The following is a 12223-nucleotide window of genomic DNA, read 5'->3' on the forward strand; positions in this document are numbered from 1 at the left end:
ATTTGGCATCTAGAAATTAGCTACTCAGTGTAGGGCCACACACTGTGCGCATGGCCCTGCTTTTTTCGCCACTTCACTCGCCGATCACCCTTATTTAATGAAAATTTTGTCAATTTGATGTATGGTGTCACTTGGAAGAAAATATTCACAATAATAGCTTGCTCAATATAAATATATATATATATATATATATATATATATATATGATCTTCAGGGCATACAACGTTGGCTACTCAATAAGAGCTGGGTGCTACATGTGGTCTTGCTCATGGCCCCATCTTATATACGGGCTAACTGTACGTGCATGACCCAAGCACGGCACAAGACAATAGTCTTAAAACAACAACCATTGTAATGGTTTGGATCATCCACCATCTTCACACACACACACACAATCCTCTGTAATGGAATATCCACGTTGTTGGAACTCTGTATCGTAGGGAACTCGTGCTGTCCAACGGAGCAGAGCGGGTGCCAAAAAGTAAAATGCTTCAGTTAACTCAAGAATAACACAAAGTCGCTCGATCGGTTTGTTGCATTTTAATAGCTGCATGGGCATTGCGAACCGTGCGAGATAATGAAGCAAGGTGAACGGTGCACCATATATAACTGAGGGATTTTTTTGAGCAATTTTTTTCCGAGTTATTTGCTCGTGGCACAATATAAGCTGGGTCTAATGGTTGCTTGACTAATTACCATGGGCTCTGCTCTTGCCCACCAGTAGAACTACACGTAAGGTTTTTTTTTTAAAAAAAATAATTTTTTATTTTTTTACGTGCATCCCGGAAGGCAAGTAATGTTTTCTAACTTCGCTACACAAGGGCACGTATATATAGAAACTCTGAAATCTGGCAACAAAGTCGGTATGCACTTCATGGCTCCTATTTGTACTTCGCGATGATGTCTTGATTTGGCCATCCTTCTTGTGGCGGAGAAAGCAAGGCCAAAATGAGCAAGGGCAGAAGTGGAGTCCAAGTCACCACCTAATTAATATCGTCACCTTTGTAGAAATTTTTATAATGTTCAGACGGGAAGACCCAATCAACATGCAAATTAACTAACAAGGAAAAATTAATAGATCCGAGATACGTAATTATTTCTGCAAAGACAAGCTATGATTCCCTTTGCCGTGTGGGGGGGGCAAAAGAAAAAAGAAAGAAAAAAAAAGTGAAACACAACAGCATCAGCTGAAGAGCGTAGCTGAGTGAAGTGATAACGAGGGACGTGAAGGGAGGCTATTCATGCTAACGGCGGCATTTCGGAAAGGACCATCAACCATCAATACAAATCGTCATCGGTGAAGAGGGCGTAACGCTGGAGCATGGCCCCGCACTTGGGCAGGGGTGCATCCCTCAAGAAGCCGATGGGGTTGGCCTCTCGCCACTCGGAGGATATGCCATTGTTGCTGGTCAGCATGACACGCGCACGGATCCCGTGGTCGGCCGGAATCTCCTTGCAGTCGTCGCGCGGGCTCTCCACGAGAACCACCTCGCAGGTCTCTTCTTGGTGATCGTCCGTGATGTCGATCACGTAGTTTCCATTGCCGTCGGTCACTGCCTCCTCCGACCGATGAGCTATTTCACCGCTTCCATAGTGCTTGCATTCCAGCCTCACCTTGGCCCCTGCATTAATTCATACATACAATAGTCCATACGTCATTTACATGCATGCGGACACCTTGGCTCCTCCAGTTCACCGGATCGATCGATCCTCTTTAAACACTAATATAACGGTGTAATTAATTAAAGACCTCAACAACCAAAACTGATAGCTAAACTGGCTGTGCTTAGGCAAGATGCAAGTATTGATGTACCTTCGAGGTATTCGGTGTATTCATGAACGAAGCCAGCACGGCAGGTGTCGCAGTAAACTCGACCGCGAACGTGAAAGGTTGGAGTTGGGGTGGTATCAGCGATCCCGAGGAGGGCCGAAATGAGGCAGAGAGCAGCGAGAACAGGTCGGAACTTAGCAGCCATGGTTTCTTCGTATCTTTCTATCAATCGGAAAGGAAGTGAAACGGGGGGTTGTTGGAGAAGAAAGGAGGAGAAGGGAGAGGAGGCAATTAAGGAAAGAGGAATGGGAGTTTTAGGTGGCTTTAATGTGGAGTCTGCGCCCCGAGAGAAGCGGTGGGGAAAGAGCATGTCTGGCTCGCATGAAATGCCGGACTCCGACCGTTTTCTCTACGACCGCTTCTCAGTGGTCTGTAAACATCCCATCGCCGGACACGCACAAATCCTGTGACAAGTGCTGTTAAATCACAGCCGTCAGCCTTAATTCCATAACTCCTCTGATAAAATTACGTCTGGTGAAAGGTCTTGAGACTGAGATAAATGACAAGGGGACCGCGTGGAATAGAGTCCGATGAATTCCACGACGATCGATCTCATTCTTGTAAAGATTAACCTATGGCACATCAAGCTTGAATTGAAACTTCTAATGCGTTCAAATTTTCACAAACATTCAAGCTTGGAAACAACCCTAATACTATGGACCATGGATCTCATCTATACATACATATTCAAGCAAGATTTCCATCCCATCCCTCTTTATCTCAATCGATATGAACTGATATAATCCAAAATACCAACTGATATGGTACAGACAACCATTTTTCTTCTTTAAACAAATTTTAAATTAATAAATCTAGAAATCGATGGTTTAGTATTTGTAACTTGGATTTACTGTCGGCTGAGATTTCAACATCTCGATCCAAAATCATCAGTTCAAATCTCAAAAAATCTAAATTCCTTTCAATTTTGTTGCTTACCATGTCGGCCAAGATCTCTGTTCATCTCGGTCTTGGCCATTTACTAAGATAATTCGTATATGGAGATTTAAAAATCTTAACTGCAGATATAAGTAGTAAAAAAAAATTACACATGAGCTGCTTATTTTTAAAAGAAACTTCAGAGAAAATAAAACTATTTTTTTTTCCTCGGAGATTTCTGTGTTTCCAAAACGTTTCGTCAGACTGAAGTTTCTTGCACCCTGACATTCCGATAAAAGAACTAGGCCAATACCAACAGCTCAGTGCAATGAACACTATTTGGATTTCTAGAACAAAACATGGATGAACCACGTAACTCAAATCAACAAGATGCAGCAACCCAAAAGGAGATCAGGAAAGAAAACAGCTAGAAATTCTACAACAGCAAACAAAAAAGCTAAAATATGATAACCGCAAAGAAGCCAGCTAAAAATCTTTGTTCAACATTTTGCTGTCTTGCTGGTCACTATAGAACTCCATCTGCAGCTATAATTTAAGCTTTAATTCGAAAGACCGTTCACGTATTAAGCACCCAGGGTCCACTGTTATACCACTTTTTTTTAAAAAAAAAAAGTAACTTTCATCTCTTAGAACCTACGGCATGAACCTTGGCAGTCAGTTCAATGATGTCTGCTGTCGACCATCTGGAATTGCAAAAAGAACAATGGGCTTTGAAGGTCTAAGGAATGGTACGTCGCATCTGTAATAGCCTTTCCTTTCAAGCTGAAGTATCTCTCCTCGCTTCAGATTACGCATGTTGGAATCCCCAAGGGCTGCAGTTTCTCGTCTGGTACAAGGATTAAGGTTATCAAGAAAGTCCTCTCCTTCTTCCAGCTGTTATGCAGCCACAGCAATCAAACAATCAAATCAGATGCCATTGCAAAAGAATTTTGAGTTTTTCGATAGTTGTAAATACTCACGAAAGATGCAAGGAAAGAAATAATAAAGTAATTATAAACAATACAAGTAGAACCATGACCTTTGCAATTAACAAGAGTTGCTGCCAATCAGAGATGAACTTTCATGTACAAATAAATAAGTCTACTTGCATTAAGAGATTAGAAGATTGAAAGTTTCTTTAGCAACAGAAGGCTTCTTCTGAAACATGAATGAGAGAGCACTAGCACATCGAACTATTGATTTTTTCCCCCTCATATTTTCAAATGTTGGCTCTTCATGCAATATTTTTTTTAAAAAAAAGAAGAAATAAAAATGGGGATACCTGGTTAAATGGTCCTTTTTTATCTTTGCTTGAAAAGGTGAAAATACACAAGTTCATGCATTTTCAAATGAGCAAGTGAAAATTTTACATACAAGTAAAGCCTTGTTTAGGTAGTTAGAATAATATGTCTAGGGTTTATAGGTGTGGGTTGTCTCTTTGTATATCCTGCACAGACTGATGTAACACAACATCATTAAACACCATCCTTGGTATGTATCGATCATTTGCTCATAATCTGTAATAATTTTTTGTAGGAGCAATGACTTGAAAGCATCTTAAAATAAGGAAAAGGATTAATCAGTTACACATATATGCTTCAGGAGTCTTTTCCGTAACAATTGAAGACCACCAAATTGAAACAAGAATAAAGTGGAGCACCAATAATACATGTTGTCAAAAGCACCACCTAACTGCCTAGGCGGTCTACCTAGGTGCCTAGAGGGCCTAGGCATGACCGACAAGGCACACTCTATTAATATACATAGACATAAATACATATACATACATACATACATATATATATATACACTCCTTTTTTATATTTGTAGTTATATTTTATTTTCACTACTTGACTGAAATTAACTTGCTTTAAAGTAAACAGAACTACTCCTTTGTGCCACCATCCAGAGGCTCTTCCGGAGTCTTCTGGCAGCCATTCAACCACTAGCAGACTCCAATAGGCAGCCAGCAGTCATGCAACTGCCACAAAGGTCCCCAAAGATATGGCCCCCCTTGCTTCCCCTTCCTTTCTCTTCATTCGTTCCTCTTCCTCTTTTCTTCTCTTCTTTTTTGAAAAATTCTTCTTATTCTCTTCTCCCCTTCTCATTTGAACAATCCTTCCTCTTTCTTCTCCTCTTATGCCTCTTACCCCACCCTTTTCTTCTCCTTTTCATCCCTCTTGTTTTGGTTTTTCTTTTTTCTTTTCTTTTTGAGTTTTTCTGTTTGTCTTTTCTCCTCTGTCCATTATTTATGTTCCCCCTGTCGCAATCTTTTCATTTCCCAGAATAAGAATATGGTAATTTTAATTAACTTTATGACCAACGAGCTATTTCCGAGACTTGTCAAATTTGAAATTTTCATAATTAGCTTATCACCTATCATCCTTATATTAACATGGTGGATTGATGTGTGATGAAATCATGCCTTGATTTTGATAATCTTACCTCCTATCAATCTACAATGGCATATTTATTTTTTATGCATGGTTTCAAAAAATAGGATAACTATGTTGTTTTTGGACTTTATATATTCTTTTGCCACTTTAAAACATGGACTGCCAAAGTCACTAGGTGGTTTGCTAATGCAGTCTAGAGGTACCTACAGACTAGGAAAGCCTAATCACTGTGACAATGTCACAAACAGAGATGATATGTACATGAAGATATTTAAGTCGGACCTGATAAGGAGGTGGCCTTGGATTTGTTTCCAGTGGATAAGGAGCAGACAGTTAAATGTAAGAAAAGATCAAATGCATCCAGATGAAAGTAGTTAAGGGGAAAAGAAAAACCTAAGACAACTAGCATTGAAAGAGCTGAAAGCCATATTAAATGACACGGAAGGAAATCTAGCTGCTTGAAGGCTATCTGGTTATTGTTATGGCCTAATTTAGGCCAATTTGTGTATTGCTTGTTGACTTCCTAAAACTGTTTCAACGAGTAAGCCACATATAAGTACTACCTACTATTGTGTATCCAAATAGTAGGTAAGATGGATAATCCAATATATAAACTAAAATGGAGGCTCTACTTGCTCAGAGCTCTCCACCTGTCACGTGGATACTAATATTAAAGACGAATGAAATCCTTCTTGCATTCCATTACTAATAAGGTGAAAGCCATGTATTAAATAAATAAATGTATGTATTAATTAAATCAATATATTAATTAATTGTCGGCTATATAATAATGTTATTAATCACTTGCCATGTGGCAGGATTTAAATCTTTCTCACATTCCACATTATTATTAATAAGGTGAAAGCCATCTATTAATTAAATCAACGGGACAAGAGAACTGATATTGAAAATGTTTGCAGGCTATAGAATGATGGTTTTTAATTTGTTATATAAACATCATAACAATTAAAAAAAAATATCTAACATTCATAATTTATTTAATATAATATAATAATTATATATAATAAAATAAAATATAAAAAATAAATATATTTTTAATTCGTTAACATATATATTTCATATCATATAGAACAATTACATTTTCATAATTTAGTTTTAACTCAAACTCAAGCCAATCAACACATCTATAACCTTTAAACTGAGTATAATCTATACTCTAACCTACACATATGTAATTTTTACTCCATGGCTTCTAGTAACAGCTATTGCAATGTTATAATGGCACTATGATAGTTTTGACAAACCGACATAATATTTTAAATTAATTTATTACAAGAGATGAATGAAGTGAGTATACAAGATATTTCCCTTATACTCATGAAGGCTCTTTCCCTGCTATCCAAGGTCAGTGCTTAGAGTGGCTAGCTAGGTGGTCCAAACTAAGGTCTCATTATAGTTAATAACACAATCACTATTAATGATAAATCATTCAGATTATGAGAAGTCTCATATGGTCCAAAATTATAGTTAATAAAATAATCACTATTAATGATAAATCATTCAGGTTATGAGAAGTCTCATATAGAAAGATACCTAAACCACAATTCTAAAACTCCCTTGCCTTAAAACAAATTGAAGATTTTAACTTTCTAATTCTACTAAAGTTAGGCCTCCAGTACACTGTCGGGACACTTTCCAAACACTTGACACAAATACAGGGCCCTAAAATCTTCCCCATCTGAACACCCAGATTCTATTAGGATCTATAGGTAGCAGCTAATTAATGTTATAACCACTGTTTCTTTAACCTGTTCAGGTCCTTCTTAAAGGAGTCTCCCATGTGCGTGTGAGTGGGTGATTTTTCAGTTCACAGGCTTAACAGCCCCTTCAGTTGGAGTCATGAACCAACCTTCTTGCGCAGCTTTTTGCATTCAACCCCCACCCTTTAAAAAAAATCATCTTCCACAAATTAATTACTATGAAATGAAATTTCGTTTTTCAAATCCTCTTAGTATTAATGTTGATCCACAGCTTTATATTTTGCACCGCTCTTTTCAAATTTCAATGTGATTCTTCATCCAACAATCTGGTTCTCTCAAATATAGCCTCAGCATCATCAATAACATGCCCAAGATTTGGCAGGCATTCTTTATCCAGAGTAAAAGTCAGATGACCTCCATTCACCCTCTAAAGTATGAAATCCTAGATCTATTTCACAAATTGCCTTGGATGATGATTACAAAGACTAGCAAGACTCCTGACTAAATTGTCAAGGCTTTTAATCAAGCACTGTTATGTTTAACTTTGCATTCAACCTCCCATCCTTTGAAGTGTCTTATGAAACCAACAAAATCCATTAGCACATCTTCCTCAGTCAAGGCATACATAAGCTGGTCTCATTTACACATCCTTTGGACACCGCCACACTCTGATGGCATAACACTTTTTCTCCACCGAAGCAACAGACTTTCCATTGCATAAGTGACCAAGACTTCCCACATGAAGATCAAGAGTTTGCTTTCAAAAAAATATGAATTAATACAGTCAGGTAGCTGTTTAGCTTCAATAGTAGAGATATCCTCATCAACCATATATAAATCCCTGAGCTTTTCAAAACATAAAGATAATTTTTTAAGGAATTCAGTTCAACCCACACATCTTTCATTTTACTAAGAATGAACTTTGAAAACAAGTACGTACATAAGCATGTACATACGCACCTACACACACATACCTACAGACACACATACACACCAGATATATACACAGACATACAAATATGCATACATACATACACACACACATAGACATACATGCATACACACACACATAGACATGCATGCATACATAACATACGTATGACTGTGCATCTAATATACACGTACATATGTACATACACACATACATCCAATGTACATGTATGTATGTATGTTTGTATGTATGTATGTATGTTTGTTTGCATGTATGCATGGATTGATGGATGGATGGATGGATGTACGGATGGAATTAACTTGAAGGTGAATTAACTTTAATTAACTTGAAGGTGATGTTTTTACTTTTTACATACCTTTTTCTTCTTTATCAAGTAGTCAAATTCAACCAACGAAAGATGAACTAACTCATCCATTTCAGGAAGCCACGTAAGCTTCAGCTTTGTTGTTTTAACAGAACCTTCAAGGTGTAAAACTCCAATCAGATGCGTGATCTTCTCATTGTCCTTCTTGATTTCTTTTATGATAGCATTTCCCCAATCCATTAACGTTACCTCCTCACCCTCTGTGATAGATAATGCATCAGCATAATCAATCCATATTCTCTTTGTGTACGTTGTAGCTTTTGTCCCAGCGCCCTCAAATTTCTTATGCCTAGGAATAATGCGGACAAATGGCTTCTCTGGACCATCTATAAGAAGCAATATCACACGATTTTCTTCAAGGACAGCTGTATGTCTTGGGCATATTGGATCAATTATCTTCTTATTGATAGTCCAAAGCTTGTCCCACTCCATAAGGTTCAGATTTTTAGAAGCACCCTACAAGTTAGCAGGATATAAATGTTAACCAAATGGACATTGTACATATTGAAGAGTCAAAAGTTGAGTATTAGAAATATCACCTGTTGAAGAATGAACTGTATTAATGCCTCAATTTTCAAACCCCTGCGTACTATGCCCTGCACGGTAGGGAACCGAGGATCATCCCATCCCTCAACTTTCCCATTTTGAACGAACCACAGAAGTTTACGCTTGCTAAGAAGCGTGTATACCATATTCAGTCTGCTGAATTCATATATTTGGACTTTCCGGAGTCCCATATCCTCAAGAATCCGATAATACTGTGCATTGCGATCATGATATTCACTCGAGCGAAGGGCATGGGTCATACCTTCAATGGAATCAACAAATGGACAAGCAAAGTCATAGGTTGGATAGATTTTATACTTGGATCCAATACGATGATGAGGATCTGGATTGCAACGGTAATAAACAGGATCTCGAAGCGACTTGTTTGGGTCTTGCATGTCCAATTTACCTCGTAAACAGCACTGCTTACCTCTCTCAGACCCTGCAATCATCTCTTTCCACAATGCCAGATTCTCACCAACAGTATTATTCCTGCACCTTGACTCTATGCCTTCCATCCTCTCTTTCTGCATCTGCTCCCGAGGTGTATCATCCACATATGCTTTTCCCTTCAGAATCAAGCTTTCAGCCATTTTCATCAACTGAGGAAAATAATCAGATGTGTAAGTAACAGCATCATATTTGATGCCCAATGTCTCAATATCTTTTAGCAGATTCTCTACAAACTCATTGCTTTCTTTTGAAGGGTTTGTGTCATCAAATCGAATAAGTAGCCGTCCTTGGTATCTCTGAGCAAAATACTGGTTCAGAAGAGCAGCCTTTGAGTGCCCAATGTGGAGGTACCCACTAGGCTCTGGGGCAAATCGCAAACACACTTCCCCAATCTTTGCACCAGGAAGATCTATTTCAAATGCAGCAGCATTTTCCTTTGAAACAATTGGCCCATTTGTCTCCTTTCCCTTTGAAGCAGGATTACTGCCTGATACTCCTCTAGTAGGCTTAGCTGCAGGTAACTTTCCTAACCCTCTTCTCCCAACATAAGCAGCTGTGACTTCATTGAGAGGATCACCATATTCCGCTGCAATGCTATCGAACCAACGAACTAGATTTTGGTATTTCTTTGATTTCCTAAGGCTTTCCCATCTCTGTCCAGTACCTGCAGACATTAGCTTTCAGAACAAGCAACAAAGACAGCTATAACATGATTGTTTAGTGGAAATTAATGTACGTAAGTTAAGACATTACCTGCAAGACCTGACCATACTGCTATGTCAGCAACAGACAAACTATAGCCAACCAAAAAAGTCCGCAGAGTAAGATAGCCATCCACACGGGCACAAGCACCCTCAAATTCTGGGCCGGAAAGAAATATTGGAGCAAACTCAAGCCATTCATCAATCTGCGAAAAACTTAGAGCAGTTTAGTAAAGTATTTTGGTGAGGCGAGGAGGAAAGGCAGTTCAATCAGCATCCACACAAAGTGCAATATAACATACCTGTCCTGATTCAAGCGCATCCTGGCCATAGAAATTGGGAATTGCTGCAACCCGCCCGATATAGCGTAGGAGTGTGTTTGTTCCTTGCAATTTCAATCTGTAGATTTGTTCTATCAGTTAGATTTCATATCGAGTAGAATAACAGCAATTGCATCAAAAACATTTATCCATTTTATACAATGAAACTTATATATTTAGCAGCAGCAAAATAGAATAAGACAGTACAGAACCACAACTAGGATGGAACATCTGGTTGATTTTAATTCAGCCTTTAACAAAGCAATAAATGGGAAAATGGATCTACCCAGGTGATTAACGATAAATCAACTACCCATCAAAATCCCTACCAAACATTCACTCTTACCAGCCACGATTCATAACCAGCAAGTTTTATACAAAACGACCTAATAATTATGATCAGCCAACTATTTTTCACATAAAGGATAGAGGAAAAGAAAACTTATTAAAACTCCAACCTAACACATAGATACTGTACTACTCATATGAGCACATTCCCAAACACACCAGATGGATTAAAAGGAAAGGGAAAAGAAAAGCAGTGAAACTGCAAAACAAACCACAGATATTAACCCAAAGAAAACCTATAAAAGGAATCATAATTTAAAATAGTAATCAAGCTTCCGGAAGACAGAAGCTCGATTGCTCAGCGAATTTTACATTGATCACCTAACTCATCATCGACGGCAACCACCAACATTGCTAATACTCTGTATTTCTCCAAAAAAAAAAAAAACTTTATTCCAGAAAATAAAAATTATCTCCAATATCGCCAGTTCCAACAAAGCTCCTCCAACAGATTCAAACTCCAGATCACCAACTTCTACGATCAGAAACTAACTATTATTTCTAGAAGATCTAATAAAACCAAGGAGAGGAATAGAAAAAAGAACATCAACTTTCCAGAAGGAGCTACACGGCGAAGAGATCTCCATAGATTCGAGCGGAAGTTATAATCTAGGACGGTCGGCGGACGCCGACTGAGCTGAAAACTAGACAATGGGCGGAAGGGGAATAAAAAAAAGAACCCGGAATCGAAGCAGAAAATAGGCGCGGAGCCTGGCGGGAGGCTGGGGTCGGTGGAGAGCGGCACGCCGGCGACCCTCGCTGCGGCGATGACCGGAAGCGGCGGGGAATCGGCGGAGAACGCGATCGTTATCTCCATTCTGCCGCGGAGCAGCCTCTAGGGTTTTGGGTCAGACGGCAGAACAAACAATCCGACCCTGCGGGCTAGTGGCGGCGGCGTAAGGTTGGGTTCGGACTTCGGAAGGCGTGCTTTGATCTTCTAATCTTTAAACTGATTCGCTTCGCCCAATGGATGCCGATCCAGGGGGAGCCAGGAAAGTCCGCCACAGCAGCCGAGTTACTTGAAGCAATTTTCCGGACACCATTAGGTCAAGTTCTGCGGGCAGGGAAACGGAAACTGGAGTAGGGAAGGAATCACATGCTCATCTAATTCTCCAACTTGTGCCCTTTGTATTTTTATTTCTTTTTCGTAACTTTTATTTTTTTTTTTTTTTTTGCTGGGCTTTCGTTACTTTTTTGGTCAGGAGTCAGGGTGGAAGAAAACGGACGCTTACAGTGCTATGGCACACCAGTCAAACCACCGCTGCGTGGGAGGGCATTTTCTTTGTCCGGCGGATTTTGAGTGTGGACCGGCTCATTTTCGAAAGTGGCTCAGCCACAGTAATCAATTGGGTCTAGAATTAGAATCGTGCAAGTAAAGATAGACGGCTAGTTCTCCACATTCGCAAAATATTGCAGGAGTGTAATGCCCATCAAGTCATACATACCTATAGAGAAACGAATAAGGCAGCTGATTGGGTTGCATCCTATGCGGCCCACTACTCCGACAGATTTGTATGGATGGAGCGTGACTGAATGCCGGATTCTTTATCTAGTTTGTTATTTTCTGATTTTGTTGGCCGCATCCACGTTCGCAGAATGTGAACCACCGTTGTACACAAAAAAAAAAAAAAAAAAAAAGAAAACACCACCACCGTTGCATGTGGCTCGAACATGGCACTTGGCCGATGGCCCTACTCATGAACACGTTCCTGTCT

At 39.3% G+C, this 12223-nt stretch overlaps 2 protein-coding genes across 2 annotated transcripts; both read right to left on the reverse strand.

Annotated features, from left to right (window-relative positions):
- Positions 1-1095: 1095 nt before the first annotated feature.
- On the reverse strand, positions 1096-2906 carry LOC103695590 (pollen-specific protein C13-like). Its single transcript, XM_008776958.3, has 2 exons — positions 1814-2906; positions 1096-1622 (listed from the first exon to the last, which is right to left on the reverse strand). The coding sequence occupies exons 1-2, from the start codon at positions 2139-2141 to the stop codon at positions 1279-1281; spliced, it is 672 nt and encodes a 223-aa protein (XP_008775180.3). The 5' UTR covers positions 2142-2906; the 3' UTR covers positions 1096-1278.
- Positions 2907-3028: 122 nt separating this feature from the next.
- Positions 3029-11621, reverse strand: LOC103695586 (glutamate--tRNA ligase, cytoplasmic). The gene is made up of 6 exons (XM_008776953.4): positions 11189-11621; positions 10143-10239; positions 9893-10046; positions 8680-9803; positions 8132-8596; positions 3029-3601 (listed from the first exon to the last, which is right to left on the reverse strand). The coding sequence occupies exons 1-6, from the start codon at positions 11323-11325 to the stop codon at positions 3383-3385; spliced, it is 2196 nt and encodes a 731-aa protein (XP_008775175.2). The 5' UTR covers positions 11326-11621; the 3' UTR covers positions 3029-3382.
- Positions 11622-12223: the final 602 nt, after the last annotated feature.

Source organism: Phoenix dactylifera, chromosome 1 (assembly GCF_009389715.1).
Source record: "Phoenix dactylifera cultivar Barhee BC4 chromosome 1, palm_55x_up_171113_PBpolish2nd_filt_p, whole genome shotgun sequence".
Taxonomy (NCBI): domain Eukaryota; kingdom Viridiplantae; phylum Streptophyta; class Magnoliopsida; order Arecales; family Arecaceae; genus Phoenix; species Phoenix dactylifera.

Excerpts from the sequence above, each read along its gene's own strand:
- LOC103695586 (XM_008776953.4), bottom strand. The coding sequence starts at position 11,325 with ATGGAGATAACGATCGCGTTCTCCGCCGATTCCCCGCCGCTTCCGGTC. Across the intron at positions 10,240-11,188 it reads ATTTTCTGCTTCGATTCCGG|ATTGAAATTGCAAGGAACAA; the intron begins GTTCTTTTTTTT and ends ACAAATCTACAG. Across the intron at positions 10,047-10,142 it reads ATGCGCTTGAATCAGGACAG|ATTGATGAATGGCTTGAGTT; the intron begins GTATGTTATATT and ends AGTTTTTCGCAG.
- LOC103695590 (XM_008776958.3), bottom strand. The coding sequence starts at position 2,141 with ATGCTCTTTCCCCACCGCTTCTCTCGGGGCGCAGACTCCACATTAAAG. Across the intron at positions 1,623-1,813 it reads ATACACCGAATACCTCGAAG|GGGCCAAGGTGAGGCTGGAA; the intron begins GTACATCAATAC and ends GAATTAATGCAG.